This window comes from Carettochelys insculpta, chromosome 1 (assembly GCF_033958435.1).
Source record: "Carettochelys insculpta isolate YL-2023 chromosome 1, ASM3395843v1, whole genome shotgun sequence".
NCBI classification, from domain to species: domain Eukaryota; kingdom Metazoa; phylum Chordata; order Testudines; family Carettochelyidae; genus Carettochelys; species Carettochelys insculpta.
Window position 1 is genome coordinate 105,201,371 of NC_134137.1, and position 19,187 is coordinate 105,220,557.

The 19,187-nt window shown below is 44.8% G+C and overlaps 1 protein-coding gene across 7 annotated transcripts in view; it reads right to left on the bottom strand.

Moving 5' to 3' along the window:
- Positions 1-19,187, bottom strand: part of ABCC4 (ATP binding cassette subfamily C member 4 (PEL blood group)) — a 227,138-nt gene that overhangs the window by 190,966 nt on the left and 16,985 nt on the right. For all 7 annotated transcript variants that reach the window (XR_012644888.1, XR_012644889.1, XM_074989214.1 and 4 more), the window contains exons 3-6: positions 17,635-17,755; positions 16,254-16,478; positions 12,233-12,322; positions 10,238-10,401 (exon numbers count right to left, since the gene is read on the bottom strand). Coding sequence is in view for 5 of the 7 variants with exons in the window: in XM_074989214.1 (XP_074845315.1) it covers positions 10,238-10,401; positions 12,233-12,322; positions 16,254-16,478; positions 17,635-17,755 (600 nt within the window). In the remaining 2 variants the exon portion in view is untranslated. The remainder of the gene's footprint in view (positions 1-10,237; positions 10,402-12,232; positions 12,323-16,253; positions 16,479-17,634; positions 17,756-19,187) is intronic.

The window sequence follows — 19,187 nt, forward strand, 5'->3', positions numbered from 1 at the left end:
CTCACAAGCAAGTGGTATACACTCAGTCTTAACAACTACCTAAAACAGTTTAAACGCCAGTAGGACAACAAAGCCGCGTCTACACTAGCCGGCTATTTCGAAATAGCGCCCACCACATCTATACGTGCCGAGCGCTATTTCGAACTTGAAATCAACATAAGGTGGTGAGACGTCAAAATCACTATCCTCATCAGGAGATGGGAACAGCGCCCTACTTCGACGTTCAATGTCGAAGTAGGGCACGTGTAGATGATCCGCGTCCTGCAACATAAAAATAGCGGGGTCCTCCATGGTGGCCATCAGCTGAGGGGTTGAGAGACGCTCTGTCCAGCCCCAGAGCTCTATGGTCGCCGCGTGCAGCAGCCCCTTAAAGCTCCCCGCCCCCTTATTTCCTGTGGCAGGAAGCAGAGAGTGTGCAGGCAGCAGCACAGACACGTGCACAGCCTACACGCCCTCCAGAAAGCCCCAACCCACCACCCAGCACCCACAGCAGCCAGCCAGCCCCCCAAGCACCCACAGGGCACCCCCCGCAAGGGGGGCCAGGGCTCCCAGACATCCAGCCAGCGGAGGAAGAGGCAGTGAGGCCCTCCTGGTCCAACGCTGAGATCCAGGACCTGCTGTGGCTCTGGGGCGAGGAGGAGGTGCTCCAGGTAATGGGGAGCAAGAGGCGGAACGTGGATGCGTTCGCTCGGCTGGTCGAGGGCCTGGCTGCCAGGGGTCACCCTGCCCGCACTCCTGACCATGTCAGGAGTAAGATAAAGGAGCTGCGGCAGGGTTACGCCCGGGCCCAGGACACAGCCAACCGATCTGGGGCCGCTCTCACTGCTTGCCCCTTTTACAGGGAGCTCAGGGAGATCCTGGGCCCCCAGTACACCACCTCCCCCCTGGCCACCCTTGACGCCTCAGCAGGCCCCGGAGCCGGAGGCCAGCCCGGAGGCCAGCCCTGCACCCCAGGGGCTCCCCCAGGAGCCCACCCCTGGGACAGCAGAGGAGGAGGAAGAGGCCTCCAGCGACAGGGGGCTGCTCATTGACCTCCCCTCCCGCAGCTCCAGCAGGGCATCCGCCCGATGGGTGTCCCCTGACCGTGGGAGTGGACCGTCAGGTATGTACCCCGGTGCACACCCCTGGGTTAAGGGGCGGGGACAAGGGACATGACCAGGGCCCTCCACACACCCAGCTGACCAAGGCCCTGAGGACAGCAGTGGCATGTCCCTCAGAAGAGTCCATCAGCCCCTGCCCCCCAGGACAGCGCCATGCCCCATCCCTGGGGATGAGTGGGGAGCAGAACCAGAGGGTCCCCCCAGGGGGGATACCACACCCATCATCAGCATCTCTGGGGGACAGGGGATGGGGAACCAGCAGCAGAGGGGTAGGGGAACATGGGCCATGGGTCAGGGCCCAGACTAACGGCTGTCTCCACTCTTCCCTCCTCTGTTCCGCAGCCGCACCATCTGAGGGCCCCGAGAGCAAAGGCCACCGGGGCCATCACAGCAGGCCAGCCCAGCGGCGGAGCAGGGACTGGCCCCAGGACGAGCCCGACAGCGGCGGAGCCATCCCCGGGCATCTGCTGACCCCCAGCTCCTTGCCACCCTCTGGCATCAGGTGGAGGTCTTCGAGAGCCGCCTGCGCATGGAGGAGCAGCGGCTCCACCTGCAGGAGCGAGTGCTGGCCTGGCGCCAGGAGGCGTAGGGGCCTTCATGCAGACCTTCGAGCGGATAGCGGAGCAGATGGCCCCCCCGCCACTCCGCCCACCATCCCTCCGAGCTGCCCTCCACCAGCTGTCCTGGAGCCTGCCGCAGAGGGGGACCATGGGCTTCAGGAGCCAGCCCGGCCATATCTGCAGGTTCTCCTGGCCCCCACCCAGCCTTGACGGGGCCTCCAGCCCAGACATGGGTCTTGCCCCCCCACGCCAGGCACAGGACAGGAGGGGTGAAGGAGGCCAAGGATTGAGCCCCCCAGGCCCCCCCTTTGTACATATTCTCCCCCATTAATTGTAAATAGTTGACTTGTCCCACCCCCCTTTAGTAGCTGTCCCCCCCATGTACATAATTCCCACATTAATGCAAGAGTTCATTATTTGATTTCAACAAGGTTTTGGTTTATTTACAAAAAAGAAACGTGTGGCTGTGTGGTCTCTGGTGCTCAGTGGTGTGGGCGTGGGGGCAGGTAGTGTTGTGGGGGGCGGTGGGTGGCTCACCAACAGCTGGCCCTGGCAGCGTTCACCCCGCAGCCTGCTCAAAATGGGCCCACAGGGCCTCCCGGACCCGGATGCCCTCAGGGTCGACCTGGCGACTGGGGGCAGCGCGTGACTGCATGTAGGCCCTGCCAGCCTCTGCAGCCCAGCCCTGGACAAATGCATCTCCCTTGCTCTCCACCAGGTTGTGGAGTGCGCAGCACGCGCCCACAACCTGAGGGATGTTGGGGAGCCCTGCATCCAGGGCGGTGAGGAGACACCTCCAGCACCCTTTGAGGCAGCCAAAAGTCCGCTCGACCACCTGGCGCGCATGGTTCACGCAGGTGTTGAAGCGCTCCTGGGTGGCACTGACGTGGCCTGTGTAGGGGCGCATGAGCCAGGACCGGAGGGGGTACACCACGTCTGCGATGAGGCAGAGGGGCACAGTGGTGTCCCCCAGCAGGATTTCCCACTGGGGGATGTAAGTCCCTGCCTCCAGCCAGCAGCACAGGCCCGAGTTCCTAAACACCCGGTAGTCATGGGTGCTGCCAGGCCAGCCAACGTAAATGTCCAAGAAACGGCACCGGCTGTCCACCAAGGCCTGGAGGACCACGGAATGGTAGCCCTTCCTGTTCAGGAAGCGTCCTCCGCTGTGCTCCGGGGCACGGATGGGCTATGGGTCCCATGCAGAGCCCCGAAGCAATTTGGGAAGCCCAGGCTGGCAAACCCCGCGATGGCAGCATCCGGGTCCCCAAGCCGCATGAGCCTGTGGAGGAGCCGGGCGTTGATTGTGTGGACCGCCTGCAGGGGAAGGACATGAGAGCACCCATGAGGGGTGTGCAGGGTGTGTCTGGTCCTCTCCCCAGGCTCCCGCCCCCCCAGGGCTCCCCCCCCCCCCGAGCTCCCCCTCACCCCTGGGCACCCCCTCCCCCAGGCTCCCCTCTCCCCCTGGGGTCCCCTTACCTCCATGACGACAACCCCGACGGTGGCCTTGCCCACTCCGAACTGCTGTCCTACAGATCAGTAGCTGTCTGGAGTGACCACCTTCCAGACAGTGATGCCGACCCATTTCTCAATGGTGAGGGCACGTCGCATGGGGGTGTCCTGGTGCCGTAAGGGAGGGGTGAGCCCCTGGCAGAGCTTGAGGAACGTCTGCCAGCTCATCCAGAAATTCCAGAGCCAGCGGTCTTTGTCCCACTCACCAAGCACCAGCCGCTCCCACCAGTCTGTGCTAGTGGGGTACCTCCATAGCCGGCGGCGTGTGCGGCGGGGGAAGGCGGGGAGGGCAGCATGGTCTGGGGCTGCTTCCTCATCCACCAAGGACAGCTCATCTTCCTCGCAGAGAGGATGCTGAGCTGCCTCCTCCATGGCACTGAGCAGGGCAGACACTGCTCCAGGGCGGGTGTGTGGGCCTCTGGCTGCTGCTGCTGCTACTGCTGGGGGTCCATGCTGCTCACATGGGGTGTGCGTGCTTGTGGCTCTGCAGACTGCGTGCTGTGCAGGCTGAGTGTGTCTGGGAGGGGCCCTTTAAGGGAGCGGCTAGCTGTTGCCCCGGAAGTGCTAGTCTGCCCTGTGACCCTGTCTGCAGCTTTTTCTGGCACCCTTATTTCGATTTGGGCCACTTTTGTGTGTAGATGCTCCCCTGCGGCGCCTGTTTCGATGTAGTGCTGTCCTACGTCGACATTGAACGTCGACAGCACCAGCCCTGGAGAATGTGTGGACGCTACTCGTCGAAATAGCTTATTGCGATTTCGCTTCATCAATATAAGCTATTTCGATGTAGCATCCCAGTGTAGACGTAGCTCAAGAGAGGGAAAGCAGACCAATTCTAACACCACAGGAAAGGAGAGTAGGAATTTATTACAATTCCTATCTTCACAGAGCAAGAATTAAAGAAAGAAATTTTCTTCTGCATACATGTATTTCCACACTTTGGCCGTGTCTACAGTTATGAGTAACCTTCAAAATAGCCATGCTAATGCTCATTTCGACGAATACTAATGAGGCACTGAAATGCATATTTAGCACCTCATTAGCATGCTGCCAGCTGCAGCACTTCGAAATTGCCGCTTTTCACACCTGGGCGGCTCATCCAGATGGGGGTCCTTTTCGAAAGGACCCCGCCAACTTCGAAATCCCCTTATTCCTATCAGCAGCATGCTAATGAGGTGCTGAATATGCATTTCAGCCCCTCAGTATTCTTCGAACTGGCTATTAGCATGGCTATTTTGAAGATTTCTCTTAGTGTAGACATAGCCTTTAAGTCTTAAAATCACCAGGGATATTTCCAAAAATAATAAGAAAAATGGTATAAAAGTGAAAGGGAGTGATAAGAAAAAATCACTACTTGTTGATAATTATATAAAATATGATAGCATATAAAATATGATTTGTTGTTCAGTTCCATTGAGCATATCTATTCTAACTTTTTTTCCTATTACTTATAACTAGCAGTCATAGAAATGCATTTGCCATTGAAAAATAGGGAATTTGTGTTTTTATAGCAACTCTTTAGTTTCTACAGTCTGTGAACAAATAAAATCCCGTTCTGTAGAGCCTCTATTATCCAGCTCTCCGTATTAACCGAATCAGGACTGACAGACTAAGCCCCTGGCAATGGAGTTGCCCCTATGAGCCCTGTACGACGTTGTTCAGGCTTCATCTATCTACACAGCCCCATTCTGAAATAAATGTTACTGTAACTTTTATAAGAATATATTGATATTTTATATTTACTATGTTTTCCTAATGTAAATAAGGCCTGCTAGTAGAACACAGGAAGAAAATATAACATGTTACCCTTGTTTCATGTTAAGAAGATTATCTCTGCAACTATGATGGTTATGAAATTGTTTAACAAAATCTGAAAAACTTCTACAGGGACTACTCAACAGCCATGACAAATACTCTCTCCCATACTCAGATAATAACAAAACAAAATAAAAACGGAATCTGTGATTTGTTTATGTAACAAACCAACAGCCTTACTTGCAAGTTTATGAAATTTTTGCCATTCAGACTTCTATTTTCCAGGGTAGATTTTGCATGTTAACGTTTGTACAGTTTGAGCCAGGGAAGTGGAGATTAGCACGGGGATTATTTTAAACAAAATAATCCGTTATGATTTTTAAACTATCCCATTGAGGGCACGTCTACACGGCCCTCGAAAGCAGGTCTCTGAGCCTGAGTTGAGAGACTCGGGCTTGCAGGACTTGCACTCCCACACTGAACACAGGTGTGTAGTCATTGTCTTGCAGTTTAGGCTCCTAAGCCTAGGGAGGAAAGCAGCCCAATGCACAATTTACAACAGTTCTCCAAGCAGCTCTTATAAGCATGGTAATATGAGCCTTAGGACTATTGACCTAGGCTGGAAGACTTGCGCTATTGGCTGACACTGAGGCTATGTCTACACTAAAGCATGAAGTTGATTTTAAGGGAGTTAAGTTGATTTTATAATGTACCTTTCTTCACTATAAATATCATTAGGTTAATTTTAGAGGGTTCCAAAGTCAATTTTTCTACTCCAGCTTTTTATGAAGAGTAGCATCAAACTTGAGTTTACAAAGTCGACTTAATGCTAGCGTAGACACAATGTTATTTAATTCAGTTTTATTGACCTCCAAAAGTATCCCACAATGCACCCAATGTGTCTGTTCTGACTATCGCTTTCACCTCTGCTGCTCTGCAGGTGAGCAGGAAGTAGGAAACACATGCATCTACCCCACCACCACCACCCAACTGCTGGGCTCTCCAGCTTGATCTCCCTACCAGGCGGCTGCTGGGCTCTCTGGCTCCTCCCTGCACTATGCAGCTGCCGGGCTCTCCGGCTCCCCTCTGCATCAGGCAGCTGCCATGCTGTCCAGCTGCCCCCAGCATCACATGGGTGCTGGGTCAAAATGAAACTAACCAAAATAACACTATCAAAATGAAGCATTTCAATAGTAGCAAAACACAACTTTTCAATAGCTCCAAACTGAAACTATAGATTTTTATTTCTGCATTTCACATTTCTCAGGACTGGCCTGCTAGCCTTGTTACGGCATGTACCAGGGCAGGCTGTAGAAGAGTGATGTGAAAATAGATTTGGCAGTTTGTTTTCAATGGGAGCAGGGAGTGAGGGCAATGCATTCTGGGATGATGACATAAGACACTCACAATCACTTGCAGCACATTTTTTCCCATAACACACTGGCACAGAGACCCAGAATGCAACAGGGTGCAGGAACTGTGAGATAAGTGCCCACAATGCACTGCTGACACAGTCAAACTTATCAAAGGTAATAGGGACACACTATGTCGCCTTTCTAAACATGCATGGACACTCACCATCGACTGTTTATAAAATCAACTTTACTAAATTCGACTTTATTTCCTAGTGTAGACACAGCTTGAGTATGCATTCATCTAATAAAGTGGTTTTTACCCATGAAAGATTATGCCCAAATAAACATTAGTCATTAAGGTGCCACAGGACTCAGCCAACTGAAACTGACCGTGCAGACATCCCTAGAGGAGCTGAAGACAGGAATTCAAATTTCCTATGGTAATAGTCCTCAATGGGAAGCATCTTCAGCCTTTCCAGTGAAACTTAGTTTTTATTTGGTTGACCCATTAGACGTCATACCTGCACATGCGCTCTGGAGGCCAGAGCCTCACTGCTGTAAATCAGAGTAGCTCATGGACTTCCATGGAGCTTTGACAATTTAAAACCTATAAAAGACCTTGCCTCAGATTTTTAAAAAGGACGATCTAAGCTCAACACATGCACATTAGCTATGCTACAGGTGCACTCACACCAGATTCAGGTGTACAAAAGAAATACACCAAATGGTTTCTGTAGGCTTCCTAAACCATGCATGAGAGGTTCCCTCATACAGTCTTCTGTGCTTCACCCTACACTCACTGAGTTCAATGACACTAAATGGTACCAGCCACAATGCATGGGACGGTGCTTACCAAAGGTGCCTGTCCCAACAGAGGAATTAATCTTTTCTAACTTTTTCTCATTTAAAGCATATTAAAAACTTACATTTTTAAGGTACATTTAAAGAGATTGCTCCAATTACATGGGTAAGCCCTGAAAAATTCAATAAATTATAAGATTGCTCACATAACCTGAAGGTTGCTCCCCTGCGTATATTTACAACACAGTCTTCAATTTCATAATCACAAACTGTTTCTCAAATAATACAGTATAATACATACATTAACAGGTGTGTTGTGAACAAGACACGAGAAGTCATTCTTCTGCTCTACTCTCCACTGGTTAGGCCTCAGCTGGAGTATTGTGTCAAATTCTGGGCACCACAGTTCAAGAAAGATGTAGAGAAATTAAAGAGGGTCCAGAAAAGAGCAATGAGAATGCTTAAAGGTCTAGAGAATGTAACCTATGAAGAAAGACTGAAAGAAGTAGGCTTGTTTAGTTTGGAAAAGAGAAGATTGAGGGGCGACATGATAGCAGTTTTCAGGTATCTAAAAGGGTGTCATAAGGAGGAAGGAGAAAACTTGTTCTTCTTCGCCTCTGAGGATAGAACAAGAAGCAATGGACTTAAACTGCAGCAAGGAAGGTTTAGGTTGGACATTAGGAAAAAGTTCCTAACTGTCAGGGTGGTCAAACAGTGGAATAAATTGCCTAGGGAGGTTGTGGAATCTCCATCGCTGGAGATATTTAAGAACAGGTTAGATAGATGTCTATCAGGGATGGTTTAGACAGTACTGGTCCTGCCATTGGGGCAGGGGGCTGGACTCGATGGCCTCTCGAGGTCCCTTCCAGTCCTAGTATTCTATGGTTCTATGATTTTGTACAAACGTTCATGTTTACCTGAAGCTACCAGTAGTACTGTGTAATAGTGTCCCAAAGACCACAAAGGTCATTTATATAAAAAGCACACTAAGACATCACAGGATAAAAACCTAACTCTGAAAAACAGGCATTGAAGTCAATGGTACCATATGTCTGAGCAAAGTTTCTAACATGCATAGATTTTTGCAAGACTGGGGTAGAGGTATGAAATGCTGCATAACAATGAATGTTAGCTGTGATACAGGGCCCACCTAAACTTGCAGCAGTGGCTCTAATCCTGAAATATTAGCTCCATGCAGATGGACCACTATGCACATGAAGAATCCTCAGAGACTTCATCGCACATAGCCCACTGCAGAATTGGAGTCTACTTCAGCTTCATTCCTTGAAGTGCAAATAAAGGGAGACTTACACAAATGCGGAGATAAACATCTTCCTCATTCCCCTGTGTTGTGTAAGCAATTATCTGCTTCTGACTGAAAAACACTGAATAGTACATGGCCACTGACTAATTATTAGAATACATACCTCAGAGAAGACAATTTCTCACCTTGTTGTATGACCCTGGACAAGTTACTTAAATGCCCTGTGCCCGTTTTCCCAGCCGTAAAATGGAGATGATAATGCTTACTACCTTAAAAAAGCACATTGAGCTCGATGGATGAAAAGCACTACATAAGTGCTAAGTATTAGCCAATAAAGCTATACTGGATCATTATAAAAATGATACCAATGTAAGTGTGTAGAATGAAAAAGTTCTTAAAACATGATATATGTATGTGTAACTTAAATGGTGGGGAAAAAACTATTATTATTTGAGAAATATTATGTGACCATGAAACTGAAGACTATACCATAGTGAATATGCATGAGGAACTGTGTTCTATTGCTAACTATGATTTGGGCTTCGGAGTACTTAGCCATGCAATGACAGTGGCAGTATGACTATTTTCATACGATTCTATCTTCAACTAATCTTAAAAACAAATTAAAATGTCAGCACCGAGCCATACAGTTTTTGTTATAGAAAGACCATGCAGGAAACTAATCACCTTCTAACAGGTTATGCCATAAAGAGGATCCAGTTTAAGTTCACAGCCATGCGCTCGTAACATATATTAAAGAACTTTAATAACATTCTCCATCAAAGCCAACAAATACTTCATTAAAACATAACACATTTGTAAAATAAGCCATCTATTAATTTAACACTGTTAGCATTTACCCTTGTTTAACAAATACCATCAGACTTCCCGCAGGATGTGATTTTTTTGAGAAAAAGCTTGGAGGCCATAAGGTTTGACTCTGGTTGGAAAGCTACAGCACAGCCATTATATACTCTTCCTGTTACAAATCCTGCTCCACCACTGAAGCCCTAAGGAACCCATTTCCCGTTCCTTGTTTCCTGGAAACCCCTCCCAGGGGTTTAAAAGCCTGAATCTCGGGTACTGTGCTTGCCGATGAGACTTGGATAGGAATCTTTTTAGAGCTTCTCATGGCGTCTTTTTTGAGCTTATCAACCTCAGAGACAGACTCACAAATGGAGGAGGGGGGAGAGCAAAGGGGACAGGAGCACAAGGGTCCAGCATTTCAAAGGGAAACAGAGCTCTGGCCACTACCACTGCAAATTGGCTCTGACAACGGTGGGAGCTCAGGGCCCCTTTCAAGTGACAGGGCAGTGCTGCTCCACACAGCTGGGGGGGGAAGAGTGCCATGATTCAAGTGACTGCCCTAGGCCCCACCCCTTCTGCCTTTGGTTCCACCCCTTCCAGGGTGCAGAGCCAGTCCCCTCTCCCTCACTGCCACAGGGCCCACAGTGCTTGTCGTCACTGTTGCTCAAAGATCCATCCTGTGAAGAACCAAGGCACTTACTTTTTCCTTTGGCAAGGACAAACAGCATTGCCTACAATAATCCCAGTCCCTAAACGTTCAGGCAACAAGAAATCGAGGTCAAGACTTTTAGTCAAAGATTTTTAGTCAAGGCACTAATTTGGTGCCTAAAATTAGTCTTAGGTAGGCAAGCAAATAAGCAAGGTTTTCAAAAGGATTGGTCCCAAGGCAGGTCCCAGTGATTTTAATGGGACCTGCTGGATGCTCAGAACTTATGAAAGTAGCTTTCTTAATATTAGTGCTACTTTTTGAAAATACTGGCAAACATTGGAAACTGAATGAAGAGCCCAGTCCATGGCAATATTGTCAACACACCAGCCAGGTACATGCACTTTCAAAACATGCACAAATAATACAAAAGTACACCTTACCTTAGTGAAGAAAACAACCTTCCAAACAGGGTTTGTAAAGGAAGCAGAATAATCAGCACTGCAATTCCAGCAAGGCATGATGGGCCTATATCAAGCCAGAGAAGCGCAGTTACTGCTACAACTTGAAGTGGTCCAGCCCATAAGAAATGTAAGAAAACTGTTACCTGCACAATTAATGAAGATACAAAAATAGGTTTTAGCATTAATTGAAATGACAAAAACACAAAACAATAAAAACCCTTATCAGCAAGGAAATTTTATATATAAATACATATAATTTTCTACTTTAAAATACAATTTTTTGCACATTGCCCACTTTCAGCTACAGGGAATGGAAAGGTGGGGTGCCATTTTTGGTTCTGGCAGACAGTTTGAAAATAAGCCCACAGAAGGATTATGGTATGACGTCAGAATAAAGAGAGATGGCACAATCAACTTACTGAGAGAGAACTTAAAAAACTGTTTTAAGAATTAACCTCAGATAGTTCAGAGTACCGACAATTACATAAATGGGAAAACTATACAATTATGCATTAGTAACTTAAGAGCTTCCTGTATTCCAGGACAATTCTATGAGTACAGCACAGGTCCTGCCATTTTCTTGCTTCATTTATAAAACTTACAATTATCTGCATAGTGGCATCTCACTCAGTGCACCTTGACTGAATATCGTCATTTTTTCAACTGAATTTTTCTAGGGAGAGGGTCTGATCCAGACAGAATATTTTGCCCATGTTAAAATTACACCAGCCTTTTCTTTGTGAAGCTCAAGCACTCCTTTTCTTTAGGAGCAAAGACGCGAAATGTGGTCTTCATATAAGAAATAAGCCTTTTGCCATCTCCAGGAAAATCCACCCACATTTGCCCAAGTAATAAGCTTTGGAAAAAAAATAAATCACAGTTCACGCATCTCTGGAAAAAATCTGCTACGCACATTGAGTATGCTCCAACCTCTCACAACTCCTAGCTCTGAACATACGTCACTACAGAGCATATGAAGAAATTAATAACCTGTATTCAGGGCACAGTTTGAATAGTGTACAGTAAATAAGGCCCGGGTCCACAACTGAATCATGAGGATAAAACAAAATACTGAGACAATAAGAAGTCCTGTGGCATTTTATAGACTAACAAATATTTTGGAGCATAAGTTTTTGTGGCCAAAGACCCACTTTGAAGCAGGGTCTTCACTTTATGCTCCAAAATACCTTGTAGTCTATAAAGTTCCACAGGACTTACTGGTGTTTTTGAAGATACAGACTAACTTGGCTACCCCTCTGATACAAAATACTGACTGATAAATCAGTGAGGTCTATTCTTTCTATGAACTGAAACAGACAGGTGTTATGTGGAAAAAATAGTATATATTGGTGTAATCAGAGTTTGTAATGCATTGCCTAACTTAAGAATGCTGGATTTTGGAACTTTAATAATCTTCTAATGTTGTTTTTATGAGGTTTTTCTAATATTTTGTTTACATTTTAAAACACTCTAGTGTAACACATACAACATTAGGCTGACACCTACTAATTCAACAGCAATACAACTTTGGAATATCAGTTCTGCCCAGGATACCTTATTATGAAGCATGGCAGTGTTTCCTAGTTATTACAATAATCTTGGTTGAACTGCAGGTTAAAAACTAAAATGAAGAGTTTAAAATGTGTTTCATTTCAATCAACACACCCATTTAAAAACTAAAACCAAAAGTGACAAATACTCAGCCAATTGAAGAGTTGGCTTTAGTACACTTACATAACCAGCACTATGCCAGCTTTAAAAACACAGTAGAAATATCTATGCACAAAAAGAAACCTGATTTTTTTCATTTTAAGAAAGATCTTGCTATCAATATGTTTGGTAAAATCACCTGTAACCATTAATACTGAATTATGAGCCTACATTATCACTCCAACAACGATTGTGAAGTAAAACCTACCCCTCAAATATTATTGCTTGGACCCATCTCTCATCTCCTCACCAGAATTGTCTTACCTGATCAAATTTGTTCACGTCATTTGATAAAAGATTAACTATTTGGCCTGTGGTAGTTTTTCCCAAGGCTGTGTTACTGAGACGAAGTACCTGAAACAGGAAAAAAAAAGGAAGCCTTCTTAAATTATTTTACATTAACAAAATAGATGCATCAGCTCATGTAAAGCCTGGATGTACTATAGTCAAATCTGGCATCAGAGCCATGTATTATGAGGCATTTTTAAGATGAACACACATGATATTCCTGGAACTGCAGTTCAAAGTCCTTATTTAAAATACTACCTAGTGCTTTGGCTCTGAAGTAAGAGAACACATACAGAATAATATTTGAGGGCAGGAGGACAGAATTGACATTAAAACCTATTTCCCTCTGTGTTTCCAGAAGTGACTCAGAACAAAAGCTAATATGGCAAAATATTAAATCTGAACAATAACAACAAAAACCCCAACTTCTTTCACGTGCATCCCGCCATCAAGAGCACCTGAGCAAAACTAGATTGGAAGTCTCTGTCTTGAAGGCTCATTTTGATCAGCTGAGGCTTTGCCCCAGTCTTCCTATAACAATACAGAACACTGCAAATACCTAAATACAGGTACTGCACATATGGAGGTGCTGAAAAAATGCCAAGATTTTTAATGGTGCCTACTGTATACTTGAAATATATCTTTAAGAGGCAGATCAAATAGTTCTTGGAGTTGTACTGCATCACCACTTTCCAAATAATCTCTTATCCAAAAAGCATGTAACAGAAAGCCTTGATCCTGTAAAGACATGAGCATACGCTCAACTTTAGGCAAAGCAGTCTCAATGAATTCAGAATCTGGGCCTAAATAGGAAAGACAGACAGTCAACCAGGAAAATAGCTGACATGGTCTTAGGTGCATATCTAACTAGTTAGGTTAATGTGTTATGTTTTACCAACTCTCCCTCTTTTTTTCTAGGCACCTTGGTTAACCTGTTTTCCAAGAGTGATTTCCAGCACGTTCATCTTTTTCCCCGCTGCCTCTGCCCCAGCACCCAGTCAATTATTTTCCAACCAACTCACACACTTTGTTAAGGGCAGTAAAGGACAACTGGGTTCCTGCAAGTCAGGGTTTGCAAAATTAGCATTTAAATGGTCTAAGCAATCTCTGCTGCAGAAGCTGAATCTCTGCTTTGGACTACAACAGCTTCAGGTGGTGGGGCGTGTAAAAAGGTAGGGATGTCAATTAACAAGTGTTAATGCATGTTAATTTCTTCAAGGAGTTAACACACATTAATTGACAGCCCTATTTGAAACCATTAATGATAGTTGTGAGAAGCAGGGTGAAAACTACTGTCAATGCTGTCATCTTCTAAAATGCTGCCTTCTTTCATACATGAGCTTAATGGTCCTTTGTCCATTTCCTTCCTCCTATTATAGGCAGTTCGACTCTTGACCCAACCAGAAATACCATCGAAATAATACCAACATCAATTAATAGAGTAGGATTAATTTTAGAACAAAGTTAATAAATTCTGGTCTCCCTTCTTAGATCTTTGCTCTCTCCCTGTTCCACACTGCTGTGAAGAGGATCCTTAGAAAATGAAAACAATTATTTTCAACTTAAGCACTGCATCAATTGTCTTTGTCTTACAGTATAGGATTGGAACAAAAAGCAGTCAAGTAGCACTTTAAAGACTAGCAAAATAGTTTATTAGGTGAGCTTTCGTGGGACAGACCCACTTCTTCAGACCATAGCCAGACCAGAACAGACTCAATATTTAAGGCACAGAGAACCAAAAACAGTAAGCAAGGAGGACAAATCAGAAAAAGATAATCAAGGTGAGCAAATCAGAGAGTGGAGGGGTGGGGGGGGAAGGTCAAGAATTAGACTGAGCCAAGTATGCAGACGAGCCCCTATAGGCTACGTCTACACGTGAAGCCAACATCGAAATAGCTTATTTCGATGTAGCAACATCGAAATAGGCTATTTCGATGAATAACGTCTACACGTCCTCCAGGGCTGGCAACGTCGATGTTCAACTTCGACGTTGCGCGGAACCACATCGAAATAGGCGCTGCGAGGGTACATCTACACGCCAAAGTAGCACACATCGAAATAAGGGTGCCAGGCACAGCTGCAGACAGGGTCACAGGGCGGACTCAACAGCAAGCCGCTCCCTTAAAGGGCCCCTCCCAGACACACTTGCACTAAACAACACAAGATCCACAGAGCCGACAACTGGTTGCAGACCCTGTGCATGCAGCATGGATCCCCAGCTGCTGCAGCAGCAGCCAGAAACCCTGGGCTAAGGGCTGCTGCCCACGGTGACCATAGAGCCCCGCAGGGGCTGGAGAGAGAGCATCTCTCAACCCCCCAGCTGATGGCCGCCATGGAGGACCCGGCAATTTCGACGTTGCGGGACGCGGATCGTCTACACGGTCCCTACTTCGACGTTGAACGTCGAAGTAGGACGCTATTCCGATCCCCTCATGAGGTTAGCGACTTCGACGTCTCGCCGCCTAACGTCGAAGTTAACTTCGAAATAGCGCCCGACGCGTGTAGCCGCAACGGGCGCTATGTCGAAGTTAGTGCCGCTACTTCGAAGTAGCGTGCACGTGTAGACACAGCTATAGTGACTCAGAAAGTTCCCATCACGATTTAAACCATGTGTTAATGTGCCGAATTTGAATATAAAAGTCAGCTCGTCCACTTCTCTTTCCAAAATGGTGCAATAATTTCTCTTCAGTATTGTTACTGAATTATTGTAAAATAATATACGTAAAAATATATGTAAAATAAAAATACTGAAGTATTGTTATGTGTGTTACTGGAGAGAAATTACCGCACCGTTTTGGAAAGAGAAGTGGACGAGCTGACTTTTATATTCAAATTCGGCACATTAACACATGGTTTAAATTGTGATGGGAACTTTCTGAGTCACTATAGGGGCTCGTCTGCATACTTGGCTCAGTCTAATTCTTGACCTTCCCCCCCCACCCCTCCACTCTCTGATTTGCTCACCTTGATTATCTTTTTCTGATTTGTCCTCCTTGCTTACTGTTTTTGGTTCTCTGTGCCTTAAATATTGAGTCTGTTCTGGTCTGGCTATGGTCTGAAGAAGTGGGTCTGTCCCACGAAAGCTCACCTAATAAACTATTTTGCTAGTCTTTAAAGTGCTACTTGACTGCTTTTTGTTTTGATAGTGTATAGACTAGCACGGCTTACTCTCTGTTACTATTCAGTATAGGATTGGGTATTAGCCATGGGACTTCGATTCTAATTCCGTCTTTGCAACAGATTTTGTTTGTGCAGCATCTTATTACTACTGCTTTTTTGGTGTACGCAAAACATTTTTTGGTGTTTTAAGAACACAAATAGATAATGTTTTGTTCTGAAGAAAAAAATATTTTCCTATCACTTCATATGAAAGAGAAAGGAGTTCATATGGCACCCTCAGGACCTGACCGGCGCTGAACGATAGAATTTACCAGACCACAGGAAGTCAATGTCGTCTAGCACAGGGGTCAAAAACTACTGGCACAGGTGCCAGGAGTGGCACAAGAGCCAATTATCATTGACGTGTGAAGCAGAAGCTCAGACCCACTCCTACTACCTCATGAAGCCAGAAGCTTACTCAAAGCCAAGCCACCTGTGAATTAACAAATGACCAGCTAATGCAACTAAGCACCACATAAACGGTATACCTCTGCACCTTCATTTATTTATTAATGAAGCTACTGTAAATAGGACTATTAGTGTCTCTAAAGTATCACCAGCACTCAGACCTAACACAAAGGTCAAAAGATCAAATTTCAGCACTACCTCTCAGAAAGACTGCTGACTCCTTATGTAGATATATCTAACAATAGATAGATAACTACAAAGATATAGACACAGATAATATGATAACCCTGATTTTCATTTATATAGATTAATACTCTGTTTCTTCAAAACGATTTCAAGAGTGAAAAATTGTTCAGATACTTAATATTAACTAATTATCAGATTAGCTCATTAATACACATATAGCTTTGGAAAATGAAAGGCTGCTTACCTTGCGATAAATCATGTGACACACTGCTATTCTCAACCTCATGCCAGCCCGTTGTACAAGAAAAAAGAATAAGTGGGGCACTATGGCTAAAATCAATGTACATACAGACAAAGCAGCTGTACAGCCATAGGCAAAATTCAATGCAGCAGCATCAAGGGGATCAAAATTTTCAAAATAACTAATAATTTTTCCCAAAAAGACTGGCTGAATTATTTTGATTGTTTCCTAAAAGAGAGAAGTGTAAGAAAAAAATTATTTTCTAGTTTTCTATCCAAGTTAAGTAAATACTTTCGGGAACACTCACCTTCATTACCTTGCTTTAAACAGATAGGCTAGTTTTTGTTGATACAAAACACAAAAGACATGGACTTGGGTATTTTAATAGCATTGATTTTTTTTTAAAAAAAAAAAAGCTTTTCAAAAGCATGTTATATAAATACAGAGGTCTTTTAATTTCAGAAGATCACACGGTACTTACCCGTGACACAGTGACATTTAGACTTGCTTCTGGAATCTCCACTATATGAATCTGACGAAATGGGTATCACCCACGAAAGCTTATGCTCCAAAAAATCTGTTAGTCTATAAGGTGCCACCGGACTTCTTGTTTTTGTGGCTACAGACTAACACGGCTGCCTCTCTGATACTAGTTACATTTAGCAAAAAGCTTTTTCTATGATTCATCCCACTAACCTATGAATGCCGCAACGTACAGCCTCATACCAGGTACGAGTTCAGAAACAACTCCATAACAAGTGGGGCTGGCAGTGCCACAGAAATAACATGCACGTAACATTATCCCACTGCTATACTGGTGTAACTGAAAGGAGACTCTAACCAACAGTATGTCTACGCTATCAGCTGGATCAACACACAGTGATCAATCCAGCAGCACACTCAAAAAATCGACTACCAATCACTAGTGTCAACTCTGGCACACCACCAAGATGAGAAGCATGAAGGGAGTCAATAGACAAGCCTCTTCCTTCAACACACCACAGTGACGATACCATGACAAGTAGATCTAAGTACATTCGCTTCAGCTGGGTTATTCATGTAGCTGAAGTTGTGTAACTTTGATCTGTCTCCCCTTGTAATGTTGATCAGAACTTAGTCTGCTCGATATCTAGTAGTCAAGAGTGTAGCCCAATTATATGTTTTCTGAGAGCAACAGAGAAAGAAAGGCTTAAGAGGAGACATTCTAGTCTTCAAAAAACAAAAGTACAGAGTGTGTAGCTGCTACAATGTGGGAGATAGAAAATATAAATGATAAAAGAGTTGGGGCCCAGAATGAAATCACAAAAATACCTACTGGGACAAGATTTAAGTTGCTATTAGCTTAAAAAAAATCCAAAGACATGTTCTATTTTCCATCTCTTACCTCAGTCAATGTGAACAACCCCAAACCTAAGTAATATTTCCAATAACAAAGTATGATTGCTTTTGTTAAGTGTGGTGTTCTTGCTTCTTTCTTAGCTTTTTGTACTTCTTTATCCCAGTACCTACAAAATAAAATGAAATGAAACTGAAGGACAAGAGAAGTTTAATTTAAAAATCAACAGACTTAGAACATCATTCGCCAAAAGAATAAAACAGAGTTAGATCTAAGTAGAATTGCCAGTTTTTTTGGTCTGTCCCTCTACATCCTGCACAATCATACAGTTTCTCTGAAAGAACCTCACATGAAAAAACTATTATTTGTAAAGTATTATTATTTTGCTGTCTCATGAAAGCTTGTGTTTAACATTACAGGTCACTTTGTTCCAGTTTGCTCAAGAACACCTGATAGTGTCAACAAACCTTGGATGAGCTGCTGATTTACAGAAATGTACAACAAAGGCAACTCCACCACGAAGTCTCTAGGAGTTCCATGCCAGTCCCAAGCCTGGCTGAAGGAGGAGCGTTGGTCATATGAGTGACAATGCACTCACCATGAAACAACAACATGAATGAAATCTGATGCCAGTACGACTATATGACATAAGATGCCGGCTCAGAAGTTGCCAGAATAAACAAGGTCCACAACACCAACCAAGTGATCAGGGTTGGATCAATAAGTTGGCTACCGAAAGAAAATTACAACTAACATATATGCTATTAACTGAAACATGGAACGTCCAAACACTGCGGGCAACTGGAAAATTAGAGCTGCTTTGGAAAGAGATGGAGAATTACCGATGCGATATACTTGGACTGGCAGACATGAGGTGGATGACATTGGGAGAGACTGCGGCTGCAAAGTCATTTGATCAGGGAACAAAATGAAGCATGAGGCAGGAGTCGGATTCCTTCTTAGCAAAAGAGCTAGGATACAAACTGGCGAGTGCAAGAATGATGATAGTGAGATTCAAAGCGAAATCATTCAACATCTCAGTCATACAGGTGTATGCACCCACGTCGGACAGTATGGAGGGAGAGATTGAGCTATTCAATAAAGATTTAACAAAGACACTGGAGGAGATACCGAAGAGAGATGTGTTGACTATCTGAGGAGATTGGAATGTGAAGGTTGGAACAAATAACAAAAGTTGGCAGAGAGTCATGGGAAGGTTTGCATACAGAGAAAGAAATGAACGAGGCAAGAAACTACTGGAATTTGCTACGGAGCATAAGATGGTGATCTGCAACACAAGATTCCAACAAAAGGACTGTAGGAAGTGGACATGGGAATCGAATGATAGGAAGTCCAAGAACATGACAGATACAATTTTGATAAGAAGATGGGTATCATCTATACAGCAGCACCAAACTTTCGAAGGAGCAGATATAGATCACAGTCTAGTGATCGCAAAGATCAAGACAAAACTCAAGAGAAAGTACAAGAAACAGTTCAAGAAGAGAAGAGACATGGTGATGCTAGGCAAAGAAGAAATAGGTTATGGGTACAGAGCAGCACTCAAACAGAAGATTAGGAATGCAGCCACAGAGAAACAC